Source organism: Coregonus lavaretus (assembly GCF_964263955.1).
Source record: "Coregonus lavaretus genome assembly, chromosome: 16".
In the NCBI taxonomy this organism is placed as follows: Eukaryota; Metazoa; Chordata; class Actinopteri; order Salmoniformes; family Salmonidae; genus Coregonus; species Coregonus lavaretus.
This window is the reverse complement of record NC_140003.1, coordinates 48,319,830-48,339,209: the sequence shown is the minus strand read 5'-3', so window position 1 is coordinate 48,339,209 and position 19,380 is coordinate 48,319,830. Positions and strand designations below refer to the sequence as shown.

The window sequence follows — 19,380 nt, the reverse complement described above, 5'->3', positions numbered from 1 at the left end:
GTGCTACAATAAACAGAATACAGGCAGAATATACTGACCCCCCTACTGACTCTCCTCTGACCCCCTCCACTGACCCCCTCTACTGACTAAGTGTTACCTCTCTAGAACATTGCCTCTCCATACCAAACACATTGATTCATATAGGTCAAATAATAGCTCATTATGTTCAGAGGCTAAACATTGATTTGAAGGAAAAGGATAGAGAGAGTGAAGACGGGACGCACGCACGCACGCACGCACGCACGCACGCACGCACGCACGCACGCACACACACACACACACACACACACACACACACACAACACACACACACACAACACACACACACGGTAGCCTAGCGGTTAGAGCGTTGGGCCAGTAACCCAACGGTCGCTGGTTCAAATAACTGAGCCGACAAGGAGAGAGAGAGAGAGAGAGAGAGAGAGAGAGAGAGAGAGAGAGAGAGAGAGAGAGAGAGAGAGAGAGGAGAGAGAGAGAGGTAAAATATGCCTATAAAGTGATGTGTATGGACTGACAGACAGACAGACAACAGACAGAGGGGGATGATGTACTCACCGGCCGCTGAGAGAGGAAACATAAGGAACCACGTGGATCCCCAGAGGACCATGTTCTCCTGAGATCTCAACTGTCTTGGTCAGGCTGCAAACACAGACACGTTATTAGTTGGCAGGAGAAAACACAGACACCATCAACAGGCAGGAGAAAACACAGACACCATCAACAGGCAGGAGAAAACACAGACACCATCAACAGGCAGGAGAAAACACAGACACCATCAACAGGCAGGAGAAAACACAGACACCATCAACAGGCAGGAGAAAACACAGACACCATCAACAGGCAGGAGAAAACACAGACACCATCAACAGGCAGGACAGACAACACAGACAGGAAGGAACACGTCATTAGAGAGGAGAGGAGCGAAACACAAAGGATCCAGTGTTCTGTAGCCTGTAAACGTACACTGTCATGGCTGTGAAAGGAGAACTCCCACTGTTCCAGGTCTGCTAGTCAGTCACAATCTTCTCTCTTTCCTCGCTCACAAACACACACTGTTCCAGGTCTGTTAGTCAGTCACTACACACTCCAGTGAACACATGTTCCTGTTTTTTTTGCCCTGGCTCCTAAACTGTTTCCATGATGATCATGTCTCTGTGCAGCTACAGATGTAGGATCTTAATTCGACCAGTTTCTCACAGCAGGAAAATTACCTGCAGCAACAGGACATGTGAATTATTGCGTGAAATATAATTAAGTTGGTACATTTTTAGTTAGGGCAAATCAAGTCTGACATCTTAAAGTGTGGTCCTCTGTAGCTCAATTGGTAGAGCATGGCGCTTGTAACGCCCAGGGTAGTGGGTTCGATCCCCGGGACCACCCATACGTAAAAATGTATGCACACATGACTGTAAGTCGCTTTGGATAAAAGCGTCTGCTAAATGCCATATTATTATTATTATTTATTTATTTAAAGTGGAAACTTTTAAAATGTCCTGCAACAACAGGGTGATCGAATTAAGATCCTACACCTGAACTGACTAATATTAAATGTTTGAATGTTTTTTCATCTTCTAATCTTTCCCTGTGTGGGCTGTAATATTCTTGGCATGGGTGTGATTACTGCTAGCCACGTGTCCATTGGAATGTTCCCCCTATATGCATTCATGGGGTGTGATTAGCCACGAGCATTGTAACCAATGTTCCCTTTAAACTGCGTGCATGCACGGGTGTGCAGCTCCCCCAGGACTAAAGCTCCCCCAGGACTAAAGCTCCCCCAGGACTAAAGCTCCCCCAGGACTGCAGCCCCCCCAGGACTGCAGCCCCCCAGGACTAAAGCTCCCCCAGGACTAAAGCTCCCCCAGGACTAAAGCCCCCCCAGGACTGCAGCCCCCACAGGACTGCAGCCCCCCCCAGGACTAAAGCTCCCCCAGGACTAAAGCCCAGCTAAAGCCCCCAGGACTGCAACCCCCCAGGACTAAGCTCCCCCAGGACTAAAGCTCCCCCAGGACTAAAGCCCCCCCAGGACTGCAACCCCCCCAGGACTAAAGCTCCCCAGGACTAAAGCTCCCCCAGGCCTAAAGCCCCCCCAGGACTGCAACCCCCCCCAGGACTAAAGCTCCCCAGGCTCCCCCAGGACTAAAGCTCCCCCAGGACTAAAGCCCCCCAGGACTAAAGCTCCCGAAATCCCAGGACTAAAGCCCCCCCAGGACTAAAGCTCCCCCAGGACTTAAAGCCCCCCAAGGACTGCCACGCAGAAGTAATACCAGCCCGTGCAGAGAAGCACGAGATTGAACTTCACTCAACTCAACAGAGTTTCCCCTTAGTTAACACTATCAACGTTTTCCCTTTACTGTGGGAATTGTGATCGAATCAACGCATTATTAGCCACTTTCAATGCAACATACCGAAACAAAACAAAGACTTAGTATGCAAAACGAATAACTACGAAATATATTTTGTTGTAGGCAGAACGCATCCAGTAGGATTCTATTGCATTGACAGGCACGAATCAGACCGTACTCTAAACAGACCGGTGCAGTATAACCAATCAGAGCTGCAGTAGGCCTATATGCAAATAGACCATTGCCATATATGGATCGGTGCCATTCACTTTGAACAGGACTGTGCGTACAGCATGAGCGGACGCGAGTAGATGCGCTTGTTTTGAGATCAAAGCGAGAGCTACTAGCCACCTGTGCACATTTGTTAATATATTTTGTTAGTTAGTGAGTTATTAGCCCAGGTATAGATCATTTGTAGTCAGCAATGGGGGAGTGATTGCTTCCTACAAGAGCACAAAACGTGCGAAAAGTGTGTCAGTAAAGGGCCTGTGTTGTATTTTGAGACAGGCCTGTAGCCAATAGGCAGAGGGTCGCATAATTTGTCTCAAAACTCACATCAATACCTTTGTCAGACAACACTGTTAAATGAATTGATGCTATTGCTAGCAATCAAGAGGAAACTGACTGAACGACTCAAAAAGTCCCTAGCTTATGCTCTCCAGATGGACGTAAGCTGTGAGGGCCAAGATGCCCATGCATTGACTTTGTTCGGGGGATGCTATTCACGAGGACATACAGTACCAGTCAAAAGTTTGGACACACCTACTCATTCAAGGGTGTTTCTTTATTTTTACATTGTAGAATAAAAGTGAAGACATCAAAACTATGAAATGGAATCATATAGTAACCAAAAAAGTGTTAAACAAATCAAAATATATTTTATATGAGATTCTTCAAATAGTCACCCTTTGCCTTGATGACAGCTTTGCACACTCTTGGCATTCTCTCAACCAGCCTCACCTGGAATGCTATTTATTTGAAGAATCTCAAATATAAAATATATTTTGATTTGTTTAACACTTTTCTGGTTACTACATGATTCCATATGTGTTATTTTCATAGTTTTATTGTCTTCACTATTATTCTACAATGTTGAAAATAGTAAAAATAAAGAAAAACCCTTGAATGAGTAGGTGTGTCCAAACTTTGACTGGTAGTGTGTGTGACTCGTTTCATGAAACTAGGCGTACGTCGTGCATCACTACTTCACAGGAGAGCCATTTGAACGTAAACGTCTTTTTTTTTATCAAAATGCATTTTTTTGGCAGAAATACTTTCTGGAACATGTGAACTTTCATGTGCCTTAATAACAAACTGCCATCTGTAAATACGAATAAAATAGTTCAATTACAGGCCTAGTTGTTTTAGCCAAGGAAAAAGACAGCAACCTTCCCGCTAGCCATGATTGGCTGAGATAATGAGTGGGCTGGACACGCCGAGAGATGAGTTCGGATTGGTCTACCATGTAGCACTCTTCTGTCTATAATAAGAGTTGGTCAGTATGTGTAGGTAATCCTTTCTAACGCGGCTTTTTTGAAAGATATCACGTAGTAGAACTGCATAAGACCGAGTTTTGAAATCAGTGGAATTAGATTATGATAGCTAAGGAGATGGAGAGAATTATGGCGTTTGATTGCAAATATGAGTCTGAAAAGAGAACACAGAAGGCTCCGCATTACATCTTCAAACTAAGGACAACCATGGCATCTGTGACAGAGCGGGAGAATCGCCCATCCATATATACGGGTAAGAGAGTCTAGCCAGCACACACCTGTTTATATAAGGTCCCGAAGTTGACAGTGCATGCCAGAGAAAAAACCAAGCCATGAGGTCGAAGGAATTGTCCGTAGAGCTCTGAGACAGGTTTATGTTGAGGCACAGATCTGGGGAAGGGTACCAAAACATTTCTACAGCATTGAAGGTCCTCAAGAACACAGTGGCCTCCATCATTCTTAAATTGAAGAAGAAGGGAGAAGGGTCAAACTGAGCAATCGGGGGAGAAGGGCCTTGGTCAGGGAGGTGACCAAGAACCCGATGGTCACTCTGACAGAACTCCAGCGTTCCTCTGTGGAGATAGGAGAACCTTCCAGAAGGACAACCATCTCTGCAGCACTCCACCAATCAGGCCTTTATAGTAGAGTGGCCAGACGGAAGCCACTCCTCAGTAAAACATGACATTCCGCTTGGAGTTTGCCAAAAGGCACCCAAAGGACTCTCAGACCATGAGAAACAATATTCTCTGATCTGATTAAACCAAGAGTGAACTCTTTGGCCTGAATGCCAAGCGTCACGCCTGGAGGAAACCTGGCACCATCCCTACGGTGAAGCATGGTGGTGGCAGCATCATGCTGTGGGGATGTTTTTCAGCGTCAGGGACTGGGAGACTAGTCAGGATAGAGGGAAAGACAAACAGAGCAAAGTACAGAGCTCATTGATGAAAACCTGCTCCAGCGCACTCAGGACCTCAGACTGGGGCAAAGGTTCACCTTCCAACAGGACAACGACCCTACGCGCACAGCCAAGACAACGCAGAAGTGGCTCTGGGACAAGTCTCTGAATGTCCTTGAGTGGCCCAGCCAGAGGCCAGACTTGAACCCGATCGAACATCTCTGGAGAGACCTGAAAATAGCTGTGCAGCGACACTCCCCATCCAACCTGACAGAGCTTGAGAGGATCTGCAGAGAAGAATGGGAGAAACTCCCCAAATACAGGTGTGCCAAGCTTGTAGCGTCATACCCAGGAAGACTGCTGTAATCGCTGCCAAAGGTGCTTCAACAAAGTACTGAGTAAATGGTCTGAATACTTATGTAAATGTGATATTTCAGTGTTTAATTTTTCATAAATTTGCTTTGTCATTATGGGGTATTGTGTGTAGATTGATGAGGGGGGAAAAATAATTTAATCAATTTTAGAATAAGGCTGTAACGTAATAAAATGTGGAAAAAGTGAAGGGGTCTGAATACTTTCCGAATGCACTGTAAATGGGGCTCTATTGCGGGATGGCAGGCAGGCCTCTGCACTCTAGTTATGATTTTTCGCATTGAGAGAGGAACTATTGTCATACGTATATATACATAATTTTTTTTTTTTTTAAAGACGGTTGACTTTCTGTGTAAGAAAATTTCTCCTTGACTATGTAACAGACATATTTGGGAAACTGAACAAACTGAACGCAAGAGAAATACAAAAACATTCTACAGATGAGTGACCCAATCAGTGGATTCAGAGGAAATAATTCCTTTTGGAGAGAGTCTTTCAAAAGCGACCCATGTCCCCTTCCCTCGGCTGTGAATGTTTGACTCTGATCCTGGCTCAATTGAAATGTGGCAAGTGAAATCGAACAGCTGATCGAGCTGTCATGTGATCGAATGCTGCAGACAACGCATTTACGGATCATTACGGAGGAGTTTAGGTTAATGAATACCCTGCCGTCTCCCTCTGAGCATTAATGCGGCGTTCAAAACTGGGAACTGGGAAATCTCAGACTTCAGTGCGTTGAAGACAACTGGGAACTGGGAAATCTCAGACTTCAGTGCGTTGAAGACAACTGGGAAATCTCAGACTTCAGTGCGTTAAAGACAACTGGGAACTCGGGAAAAAACGAGCTCCGACTGGGAAAAATCGATTTGAACAGTCATCCAACTCGGGAACTCTGGCCTCTTTCTAGAGCTCAGACTTTCCGACCTGAAGATCACTGACGTCATGATTTGAACTCGTATTTTTCAGAGTTCCCATTTGTCTTGAAAGCCCCATAAAACTCATGGTAGCCTTCGCCAGCTCATATCCGATAGATTCAGTGCTCTCGTCTGCATTAAAACCAAATATCGATCCAGGCTGGAGTGACAGCAGAGATGAGGTGCGCACTGTTGACCACGCCGCCTGACTTTGAGAAGCTCTGACGCGACATGCATCAAGCCACACCCATCTAATTAGTGGTGGAGAGATAAGATACATTATGTCAGACTAATTTGCAATTGACTGTCATAGACCCACATTAAAAGTATGTGAAGGTGATTTGAGAAGACAATCAGAAATACTGTTAGAATGTTTTTAAATTGACTGCCATAGCCCCAAACAAACAAAAAGTTAACATTGGCTGTTAATTACATTTAAAAAAATAAACATTTAAAAAAACAGCGAGAGTGTCACGACTTCCTCCGAAGCTGCCTCCTCTCCTTGTTCGGGCTTCGGCGTTCATCGTCACCGGCCTTCTAGCCACTGCCGCTCCTCATCTCATCATTCCATTTGTTTTGTCTTGTTTATTACACACACCTGGTTCATATCGCCTCATTAGTACGTGTTTAAGTGTTCCCTCTGCCCCCCTTGTCCTTGTGGGTGATTGTTTATTGTGAGGAGATAGTAGTTTGGTTGAGCTCAGTCTATTTAGTATTGCCAGGTATTTTCCCTGTGTGCCTGTTTGTTCCAGTGCGCCTGTTTTGCGCACTGGACTGGTTAACGCTGTATTACAGAATAAACTCTGTATACTGTGATTTGCCCTCCTGCGCCAGACTCCTTCAAATCACGCATGTGAGTGAGTGAGTGAGTGAGTGAGTGAGTGAGTGAGTGAGTGAGAGAGAGAGGAGAGAGAGAGAGAGAAAGAGAGAGGAGAGAGAGAGAGGTCCAGATAGCCTGGAGACAGAGGCAAGCTGTGGAACAAACATGAACAAGTTCAGGTAGAGCGAGCACAGCAGGACAGACACACACACACTTCTGAAGTGCAGCTTCATCAACTCCAGAGAAGACCAAACAACAGATATCAAAGAGCAGCCTCGCCTCCAGGAGAGAGGGGGAGGGAGGATGAGAGCGTGAATTAATTAGGAAGGACTAATGAATACCACACGCATTAATATGAAGGAGGAAAATAATCCATCTAGCCTCCGCTCTCCCTCCTCTTCTAGCTTCTCTCCATCTTCTGATAGTGCTCTCCCCTCTCTCTCTCTCTCTCTCTCTCTCTCTCTCTCTCTCTCTCTCTCTCTCTCTCCCCTCTCTCTCTCTCTCTCTCTCTCTCTCTCTATCCCCCTCTATCTCTCTCTCTCTCTCTCTCCCTCTCTCTCTCTCTCTCTCTCTCTCTCTCTCTCTCTCTCTCTCTCTCTCTCTCTCTCTCTCTCTCTCTCTCTCTCTCTCTCTCTCTCTCTCTCTCTCTCTCTCTCTCTCTCTCTCTCTCTCTCTCCCAAATGACACATAGGGCTCTGGTCTAAAATAGTGCACTATATAGGGAATAGGGTGCCATTCTCTGGTCTAAAGTAGTGCACTATATAGGGCATAGGGTGCCATTTCAGATGACTCATTACACTCACATTAACAATGCCTTTATAGTGATTATACATCCCTTTATGTATAATGCCACCTGCTTTTAAAACACCTCTCACTCACACACACACACACACACACACACACACACACACACACACACGTATCATCGTTCAATAACAGCATCTGCATTCATGCAACACAAACCCTAACCATCTAACACAGACCATCATCACTGAGGTCAATGATGAGATGACTGCCTGCGTTAGCAAACATGACACCTCTCTCAGAAGTGATGTCCTGTAGTGCATATTAATTAGCTGACTAAACGCCACAGTGGATAGATCTGATGATCTGATGAAGTCCCTTCAGTCAGCTGACAGAAGTAGCAGCTAGCCAGCATAGAGCCAGCAAGGAGCCAGCAAGGAGCCAGCATTGAGCCAGCATGGAGCCAGCATGGAGCCAGCAGGGAGCCAGCATTGAGCCAGCATGGAGCCAGCAAGGAGCCAGCAAGGAGCCAGCATGGAGCCAGCATGGAGCCAGCATGGAGCCAGCAAGGAGCCAGCATAGAGCCAGCATGGAGCCAGCATGGAGCCAGCATGGAGCCAGCAAGGAGCCAGCATGGAGCCAGCAAGGAGCCAGCATGGAGCCAGCAAGGAGCCAGCATAGAGCCAGCATGGAGCCAGCATGGAGCCAGCATGGAGCCAGCAAGGATCCAGCATAGAGCCAGCATGGAGCCAGCATAGAGCCAGCATGGAGCCAGCATGGAGCCAGCAGAGAGCCAGCAGCGAGCCAGCATGGATCCAGCAATGAGCCAGCATAGAGCCAGCATGGAGCCAGCATGGAGCCAGCAGGGAGCCAGCATAGAGCCAGCATAGAGCCAGCAAGGAGCCAGCATGGAGCCAGCATAGAGCCAGCAAGGAGCCAGCATGGAGCCAGCATAGAGCCAGCATGGAGCCAGCATGGAGCCAGCAAGGAGCCAGCATAGAGCCAGCATGGAGCCAGCATGGAGCCAGCAAGGAGCCAGCAAGGAGCCAGCATGGAGCCAGCATTTTCATAGCCCGCCTATTTCCCTCCCTCCCTCCCTTCCTTCATCCCACCTTCCCTTCCTTTCCTAAATCCCTCCCTCCCTTTCTTCCTTCCTTCCACCTTCCCTTCCTTTCCTAACTCCCTCCTCCTCTTCCTCCCTCACTCCCTCCTTCCCTCCCCTTTCTCCATTTACCTCCCTCTGTCTTCCTACCAGATTTACCTCATAGCCTCTAAATCAGTCGTCACCAACCAAGGTAATCGTAGTCGATCACCAAACATTTCTGTAAAAAACAACAATGATAAAGCCTTGAATTCCTTAGTTTTTCTTTGTTTCGCGCTGTCGGCTTTAGATGTTTAGTTGGTAGATGCAGCAGCCCTAGCACTGGGAAGGCAAAGTGTTCCCATTTTGAACCTAACGACAAAATTCAAGAGAAACACAAGACGTCTGCATTTACTTAGCAGATGATACAATAATACAGTTCTAGAAGCAGAAAAACTAGATCTGATATGTTTCAGTTAACTAGAACAACATCTAGGAAGAACTACAACAACATCTAGGAAGAACTACAACAACATCTAGGAAGAACTACAACAACATTTAGGAAGAACTACAACAACATCTAGGAAGAACTACAACATTTGGAATGTAAAAAAATAAATAATGAGGACATGACAGACGTTAAAAAACGACGGTACCACCTGCATGACAAACATTCATATTGGAGACCCAGAGAGCAAATCAAGTGCACCTATAGGCCTACCGCTGGCCAATTAGATAGCTCAGATCCCCGTGTCTGCACAGTTTCCTCGAGCCATAGGCTGTAAAAAAAAAAAAAAAAAGCCACGAGCACACAGCAAAGTTGATACTGTGAGATTTCAAAACGTTTAACTTGAGAGAGACTCAACGAATCCAGCAAAGAGCTGCTGTTTTTATCAGGAAGTTAATGTTTTAGTTGTTGTCCAGCTGTCAACACTTTGTTCAACACCTTTATAAGCCATAAAATACACGTTCTCCCTACTTCCACTCACACTACAACCAGCACTGCAGCTGTAATGAATGACTATAGCAACGTGTTCTGATAAGCTTGGGTTGTTATTATTAGAGATGGTGTCTTTTTTAATATCTAGGATTATTTCCCTTTCTCTGGTCATAGGAGTAACAACATGAGGCAGAAGTAATGCAGTGTGACTGGAGGTTGTGTTTTCTCTAGCAGGAGGTAAGCTTGGCTTCTTATATGGTGTTGAGTAAAGCTTAAACCATGTATTTAGATTGTAGGTAGGTATTGTAGTTAGGTATTGTAGGTAGTTTACTTAGGTAGTTATTGTAGGTTATTGTAGGTAATTATTGTAGGTAAGTATTGTATTCGGCGGAGCCCGGCGAAGCACGAGGCTAGCTAACCCACTACCTGGACCAACAAAGCTAGCTAGCTAGCGGGTAGCTACTGGTAACTTTTAGCAACTGTGGATAGTTGTTTCCAATGTTATTTCACGCTTAAGAGTACGTGTAATTAAGCCAGCTAGCTACCTACCATTCAGCTGTTTTTCTAACCTCATTATCCGAGGCATTAACGTTAGGTGGTTGGTAGCTGCTGTACTTAAGTACAGCTACTGATTGCAGTCTGCCACCCAGACAGCTGGCGTCGGGTAAGTTTGGCTTTATACATAGCTTGGGCTTTGTCGAGTAAGGCTTAAACTATGTATTTAGATTGTAGTTAGGTATTATAGGTAGGCATCGTGGGCTGTATATTATTAGGTATTATAGGTAGGCATCGTGGGCTGTTGTGGGTAGTTATTGTAGGTTAGCATTGTATTCGGCGGTGCCGGGTGTAGCACGAAGCTAGCTAGCTAGCCAACTCACTTCCTGGACTAGCTGGCGAGTAGCTATTAGCAACGGTAGCAACTAAATACAATATCCTTTTAGCCAGCTACATTTGTTCGCAGCGCCGCCGTTTTTCAAACAAAGTCAACACAGCAGCCATTGCTAGCTAGCCAACACGACCAGCTAGCTGTACTGTAGCAGCTAAATAAAATATATTTGTGCTAGCTAGCCAACGTTTAATTATTGCTGCGTTATGAAAGGAACTAGACACGGACACGAATTATCTGTTTAGTGTGTTAACACATTATTGGTAGTTTGTTGTAACCAAGTATTGGTGCTAAACTGTGTGTTATTGGATGCTAGCATGCTAGTTAGCTATAGCGTCATAGTTAGCTAGCTGAATAAAGTAAGTTGAGTCTATTCCTTGAAACATTGAACCGCTGTAGTTCACAACAATTCTAATTTCTAAAGTGGAAGTTGGGAGAGTTTTATTCGGGTGGTTCAGTGAAACAATTATAGTTTCTGAGGTGAAGTTGGGAGAGTTATATTTGGGAGTTTTGGTTTTTACTCTCTCCTTTCCCAGATGTTTAGTTCATTTCATTCCGATCTCCTCTGCATTATTGTAGCCATTTGCTACAGCCTGTCAACTATGCCTCTGCCTATCCCTGTTCTCTCCTCTCCGCACAGGCTACACAAACGCCTCACACCGCGTGGCTGCTGCCTCTCTAACCTGGTGGTCCCTGCACGCACCCCACACCTGGAGTTCCAGGTCTCAGGCAGCCTCTGGAACTGCCGTTCTGCTGCCAACAAGGCTGACTTCATCCCAGCCTATGCTACCCTCCAGTCCCTCGACTTCCTGGCGCTGACGGAAACATGGATTACCACTGAAAACACTGCTACTCCTACTGCTCTCTCCTCGTCTGACCATGTGTTCTCGCATACCCCGAGAGCATCTGGTCAGAGGGGTGGTGGCACAGGAATCCTCATCTCTCCCAAGTGGACATTCTCCATTTTTCCCCTAACCCATCTGTCTATCTCCTCATTTGAATTCCATGCTGTCACAGTCACTAGCCCATTTAAGCTTAATATCCTTGTCATCTATCGCCCTCCAGGTTCCCTTGGAGAGTTCATCAATGAGCTTGACGCCTTGATAAGTTCCTTTCCTGAGGATGGCTCACCCCTCACAGTTTTGGGGGATTTCAACCTCCCTACGTCTACATTTGATTCATTTCTCTCTGCCTCCTTCTTTCCACTCCTCTCCTCTTTTGACCTCACCCTCTCACCGTCCCCCCCTACTCACAAGGCAGGCAATACGCTTGACCTCATCTTTACTAGATGCTGCTCTTCTACTAATCTCACTGCAACTCCCCTCCATGTCTCCAACCACTACTTTGTATCCTTTTCTCTCTCGCTCTCCTCCAACACGACTCACTCTGCCCCTACACAGATGGTAATGCGCCGCCGCAACCTTCGCTCTCTCTCTCCCACTACTCTCTCCTCTTCCATCCTATCATCTCTTCCCTCTGCTCAATCCTTCTCCCTCCAATCTCCTGATTCTGCCTCCTCAACCCTCCTCTCCTCCCTTTCTGCATCCTTTGACTCTCTGTGTCCCCTATCCTCCCGGCCGGCTCAGTCCTCCCCTCCAGCTCCGTGGCTTGATGACTCATTGCGAGCTCACAGAACAGAGCTCCGGGCAGCGGAGCGGAAATGGAAGAAAACTAAACTCCCTGCCGACCTGGCATCTTTTCACTCCCTCCTCTCTACATTTTCTTCATCTGTTTCTGCTGCTAAGGCCACTTTCTACCACTCTAAATTCCAAGCTTCTGCCTCTAACCCTAGGAAGCTCTTTGCCACATTCTCCTCCCTGCTGAATCCTCCCCCCCCCCCCCCTCCTCCTCTCTCTCTGTGGATGACTTCGTCAACCACTTTGAAAAGAAGGTTGACGACATCCGATCCTCGTTTGTTAAGTCTAATGACACTGCTGGTCCTGCTCACACTGCCCTACCCTATGCTTTGACTTCTTTCTCCCCTCTCTCTCCAGATAAAATCTTGCGACTTGTGACTGCAGGCCGCCCAACAACCTGCCCGCTTGACCCCATCCCCTCCTCTCTTCTCCAGACCATCTCCGGTGACCTTCTCCCCTACCTCACCTCGCTGATCAACTCATCCTTGACCGCTGGCTATGTCCCTTCCGTCTTCAAGAGAGCGAGAGTTGCACCCCTTCTCAAAAAACCAACACTCGATCCCACTGATGTCAACAACTACAGACCAGTATCCCTTCTTTCTTTTCTTTCCAAAACTATTGAGCGTGCCGTCTTTAGCCAACTCTCTTGCTATCTCTCTCAGAATGACCTTCTTGATCCAAACCAGTCAGGTTTCAGGACTGGTCATTCAACTGAGACTGCTCTTCTCTGTGTCACGGAGGCTCTCCGCACTGCTAAAGCTAACTCTCTCTCCTCTGCTCTTGTCCTTCTAGACCTGTCTGCTGCCTTTGATACTGTGAACCATCAGATCCTCCTCTCCACCCTCTCCGAGCTGGGCATCTCCGGCGCGGCTCACTCCTGGATCGCGTCCTACCTGACCGGTCGCTCCTACCAAGTGGCGTGGCGAGAAGCTGTCTCCGCACCACGTGCTCTCACCACTGGTGTCCCCCAGGGCTCAGTTCTAGGCCCTCTCCTATTCTCCATATACACCAAGTCACTTGGCTCTGTCATATCCTCACATGGCCTCTCCTATCATTGCTACGCTGACGACACACAACTAATCTTCTCCTTTCCCCCTTCTGATAACCAGGTGGCGAATCGCATCTCTGCATGTCTGGCAGACATATCATTATGGATGACGGATCACCACCTCAAGCTGAACCTTGGCAAGACGGAGCTGCTCTTCCTCCCGGGGAAGGACTGCCCGTTCCATGATCTCGCCATCACGGTTGACAACTCCGTTGTGTCCTCCTCCCAGAGTGCGAAGAGCCTTGGCGTGACCCTGGACAACACCCTGTCGTTCTCCGCTAACATCAAGGCGGTGACCCGATCCTGCAGGTTCATGCTCTACAACATTCGGAGAGTACGACCCTGCCTTACACAGGAAGCGGCACAGGTCCTAATCCAGGCACTTGTCATCTCCCGTCTGGATTACTGCAACTCGCTGTTGGCTGGGCTCCCTGCCTGTGCCATTAAACCCCTACAACTCATCCAGAATGCCGCAGCCCGTCTGGTGTTCAACCTTCCCAAGTTCTCTCACATCACCCCGCTCCTCCGCACACTCTACTGGCTTCCAGTTGAAGCTCGCATCTGTTACAAGACCATGGTGCTTGCCTATGGAGCTGTGAGGGGATCGGCACCTCTGTACCTTCAGGCTCTGATCAGTCCCTACATCCAAACGAGGGCGGAAGCATAGTTCCCGCTCAGCCCAGTCAAAACTGTTCGCTGCTCTGGCACCCCAATGGTGGAACAAGCTCCCTCACGACGCCAGGACAGCGGAGTCACTCACCACCTTCCGGAGACATTTGAAACCCCACCTCTTTAAGGAATACCTGGGATAGGATAAAGTAATCCTTCTACCCCCCCCTAAAAAAAAAAAAATTGTAAGTCGCTCTGGATAAGAGCGTCTGCTGAATGACGTAAATGTAAATGTAAATGTTTCACCATCAGCTGGAAGACTGTCCCCTTTTCTCAGCAGAGGGAGGGAGAGCAGAGGGACGGTGAGTCAGGTGAGAGGCAGATTGACCCCTCAGATTGACCCCTCAGATTGACCCCTCAGATTGACCCCTCAGATTGACCATCAGATGCCATCAGTGAACTATTATGTTCACTCAGCTGTACCTCACAAGTAATACAACAAATTATCTATTATCAGTGTGATCATATACCAAAAATTGTGAAATATAATTTCAAAATGGTGTAAGAACAACATTGGCAGGGTAACTCAATCACAGCCAATATGCAGTGATAATGTACTGGGTCTATAGCCTACTGCACAAACCTCATTGCTACAGAACTGTTTTTAATTGGTTAATGTTGCATTGGCTTATGTTTTTTAAAGTCATGTTTAAAAGTTTCTGCTTGCTTTTGGACTCGGAAAGTGATCTTGCCTGAGAAAAGTTTGGTGACCCACTGCTCTAAACGATCCCAGAAACACCAATATAGTTCTATCACTACATACTGGCCATAATAACCACACAAGTGACATATTACTTACTAATAGTATGTCTGCATAGTGCACTACCCTATGGGCCCTGGTATAAAGTAGTGCACTATATAGGGAATAGAATACCCTTTGGCACACAACCTATATTACTACATATTTACATTGCATTTACGTCATTTAGCAGACGCTCTTATCCAGAGCGACTTACAAATTGGTGCATTCACCTTTAATATAAATACATATAATAATGTAAATATCTACTGGCAATAACCGCATGTCTAACTAATATCTTTAAATATACTATATTACTATATTCGGGGCCAGTCTGATAATGACTAACTGGTTCCAATATTTATAGTTACAGCCTTACATCTCACTTCAAGCATCGTTTACCCACCCACCGACCGACCGCACTAACCATTACATAATTGATATATTATTTTTTAGAGCTGGAGGTGTGTGTGTGGTAGAGTGAGTGGGGTGTGCTAGTGTGTGTGTGTGTGTGTGTGTGTGTGTGTGTGTGTGTGTGTGTGTGTTTGACAGTGAGGCGAGAGTCAGTGTGTAGGAGGGGATATGATCTCTGTGCTCCATACTCCTCTATGGCTTTTGTCCATCCCGGTGACCACCAAATCACTGTCAAGAGCTCTTGGGGACCACCATTCGCGGAGTCACAGATTATGTTTTACATAAAATATATTGGCAGTAAAATTCAGGACATTTTAACAGTGATTGTAACAAATTGTTATATTATAAATAAATTTTCATTGTGAAAAAAGTAATGTAAAATTGCTTTTAATCCTCCCAACTGTTAATATCTTTGGAAGAATAAAAAAATAAAAAAATAATAATAATTATGAGTTTGGGAACCACTGAGCTAGAGGAATATGATGATCCTCTCAACACTCAGCTCAACACTCAGCTCAACACTGGGCTCAACACTGGGCTCAACACTGGGCTCAACACTCGGCTCAACACTGGGCTCAACACTCGGCTCAGCACTCGGCTCAACACTCAGCTCAACACTCAGTTCAACACTCAGTTCAACACTCAGTTCAACACTCGGCTCAACACTCGGCTCAACACTCAGTTCAACACTCAGTTCAACACTCAGTTCAACACTCGGCTCAACACTCAGTTCAACACTCAGTTCAACACTCAGTTCAACACTCGGCTCAACACTCAGCTCAATACTTGGCTCAACACTCGGCTCAACACTCGGCTCAACACTCAGTTCAACACTCGGCTCAACACTCAGCTCAATACTTGGCTCAACACTCAGTTCAACACTCGGCTCAACACTGGGCTCAACACTCGGCTCAACACTCAGTTCAACACTCGGCTCAACACTCAGCTCAACACTCGGCTCAACACTCAGTTCAATACTTGGCTCAACACTCAGTTCAATACTTGGCTCAACACTCAGTTCAATACTTGGCTCAGCACTCAGTTCAACACTCAGCTCAACACTCAGTTCAACACTCGGCTCAACAGTCGGCTCAACAGTCGGCTCAACACTCGGCTCAACACTCGGCTCAGCACTTGGTTCAACACTCAGCTCAACACTCGGCTCAACACTCGGCTCAACACTCAGCTCAACACTCAGTTCAACACTCGGCTCAACAGTCGGCTCAACACTCGGCTCAACACTCGGCTCAACACTCGGCTCAACACTCGGCTCAGCACTCAGTTCAACACTCAGCTCAACACTCAGTTCAACACTCGGCTCAACAGTCGGCTCAACACTCGGCTCAACACTCGGCTCAGCACTTGGTTCAACACTCGGCTCAACACTCGGCTCAACACTCGGCTCAACACTCGGCTCAACACTCAGTTCAACACTCGGCTCAACAGTCGGCTCAACACTCGGCTCAACACTCGGCTCAACACTCGGCTCAACACTCGGCTCAACACTCGGCTCAGCACTCAGTTCAACACTCGGCTCAACAGTCGGCTCAACACTCGGCTCAACACTCGGCTCAACACTCGGCTCAGCACTCAGTTCAACACTCAGCTCAACACTCAGTTCAACACTCGGCTCAACACTCGGCTCAACACTCGGCTCAACACTCGGCTCAACACTCGGCTCAACACTCGGCTCAACACTCGGCTCAACACTCAGCTCAACACTCAGCTCAACACTCAGCTCAACACTCAGTTCAACTTTAAGGGAATAGGGTGCCATTTGGGACGCCTCCCAGCTACTCCCTGACTACCTCATTAACACAGCTGATTAATGCAACTGTTTGTTTTAATTCCATTTCTCCCAGCTTTTGGAGTTCTTTAATGATTTATCCCGTGTGGCTCAGTTGGTAGAGCATGGTGCTTTTAACGCCAGGGTTGTGAGTTCGATTCCCACGGGGGACCAGTACGAAAATGTATGCACTCACTACGGTAAGTCGCTCTGGATAAGAGCATCTGCTAAATTATTATTATTATTTTAAAATAAAGAATCACTTGATATGCAAGGTCGTCTCAGCCTTGATCTTCTCAATGGAGAGCACAGCATCATAATGAATTAGAATACTTAGTTAATTATATAGGAGAGAAAATAGAACATGAACACAGTACAAAAACAAGAACACACACACACACACACACACACACACACACACACACGCAGGCAGGCAGGCAGGCAGGCAGGCAGGCAGGCACACACACTTCTTACCTGAGAGAGAATGTGTTGAGTTTGGTAGTGGAGACATCACCTCTGTGTCCTCCGGTCTTGTCCAGTCCATGGTTCACCCCCTGTAGAGCACAACATAGTAACACTTCAGTGATCCAACCATAGCATAACAACATAGTAACACTTCAGTGACCCATCTTTATTTGGGGGGTAGATCAGCTTTAATATTGCAGATAGATTTGACTTCCATCAATGTAATTGTCTGCATCACTTCCAATCCCTCATGTTTTTTTTCTCCTCGCAAATATATATATACACACATACATACACATACACATATATATACACACATATCCTTTAAAAAACATATATATTTCCCTTTATTACTTTCCAACCCCACCACCCCTTCCCTAATTGGAGTAAACAACAATGCTTAGGCCTCTAATTCCAGCTTATACATACTATATACATTTTATGGACACAGTCAATTTCACAATAATTCTATTTTGTTTGTTTTTACTCCTGAACCTCATCTACCCTCAACCTCTCCGATCATTTTCATGATGTCCATCCGGTTTGCTTCTATATGCCATATCTTTCTAACTGTGCTCCTTCACAAAAGCTCTCAACCTACAACCTATTTACTTATAGGTAAATATACGTGGTCCTCTGTAGCTCAGCTGGAAGAGCACGGCGCTTGTAACGCCAGGGTAGTGGGTTCGATCCCCGGGACCACCCATACACAAAAATGTATGCACACATGACTGTAAGTCGCTTTGGATAAAAGTGTCTGCTAAATGGCATATTATTATATTATTATTTATTATGGACACAGTATGCTTTACATTAGTTATCTTGTTGTTATTAGTTGTTGTTAGTTGCTATTAGTCCCATCCTTCAGTGATCCAACCATAGCATAACAACATAGTAACACTCCAGTGATCCAACCATAGCATAACAACATAGCAACACTCCAGTGATCCAACCATAGCATAACAACATAGTAACACTCCAGTGATCCAACCATAGCATAACAACACAGTAACACTCCAGTGATCCAACCATAGCATAACAACACAGTAACACTCCAGTGATCCAAACATAGCATAACAACATAGTAACACTCCAGTGATCCAACCATAGCATAACAACACAGTAACACTCCAGTGATCCAACCATAGCACAACAACACAGTAACACTCCAGTAATCCAACCATAGCATAACAACATAGTAACACTTCAATGATCCAACCATAGCATAACAACATAGTAACACTTCAATGATCCAACCATAGCATAACAACATAGTAACACTTCAATGATCCAACCATAGCATAGTAACACTTCAATGATCCAACCATAGCATAACAACATAGTAACACTCCAGTGATCCAACCATAGCATAACTTAGTAATACTTCAACCAGAAAACATGTAATAAGAACGGAATTGTACATTCCATGATGCATTGCATTTGTGCCACTGCATGTGTGTCCTGTAATGTGTGCACTTGTTGAAGCACCTTTGGAAGCGATTACAGCCTCAACTCTTCCTGGGTATGACGCTACACGTTTGGCACACCTGTATTTGGGAAGTTTCCCCCATTCTTCAATGCAGATCCTCCCAAGCTCTGTCAGGTTGGATGGGGACCGTCGCTGCACAGCTATTTTCAGGTCTCTCCAGAGATGTTCGACCGGGTTCAAGTCCGGGCTCTGGCTGGGCCACTCAAGGACATTCAGAGACTTGACCTGAAGCCACTCCTGCGTTGTCTTGACCGTGTGGTTAGGGTCATTGTCCTGTTGGAAGGTCAACCTTCGCCCCAGTCTGAGGTCCTGAGCGCTCTGGAGCAGGTTTTCATCAAGGATCTCTCTGTACTTTGCTCTGTTAATCTTTCCCTCGATCCAGACTAGTCTCCCAGTCCCTGCCGCTGAAAAACATCCCCACAGCATGATGCTGCCACCACCATGCTTCACAGATATCCCGGCCACCGGTGTTTGATGGGACGGCAGCGCGATGTAAGGGACTCCCGCTCCCGGAGCCCCGGGAGCGGGAGAAGGTATCCGTCCTCGTTTCCTGCCTTTGTGGGAGAGCCCTGGAGTGGGCCAACGCAGTGTGGAAAGAGGGAGGTACCGCGTTAGAGAACTACGGGGAGTTTGCTCGCCTCTTTCG

General features: G+C 46.4%; 1 protein-coding gene across 1 annotated transcript in view; it reads right to left on the bottom strand.

Moving 5' to 3' along the window:
- Nucleotides 1-551: 551 nt before the first annotated feature.
- Nucleotides 552-19,380, bottom strand: part of LOC311143875 (partitioning defective 3 homolog B-like) — a gene marked incomplete at its 3' end in the record, with an annotated part of 178,325 nt that continues 159,496 nt past the window's right edge. The window contains exons 5-6 of the mRNA XM_084179746.1: nucleotides 17,255-17,334; nucleotides 552-639 (exon numbers count right to left, since the gene is read on the bottom strand). Coding sequence (XP_084035872.1) covers nucleotides 552-639; nucleotides 17,255-17,334 — 168 coding nt within the window. The remainder of the gene's footprint in view (nucleotides 640-17,254; nucleotides 17,335-19,380) is intronic.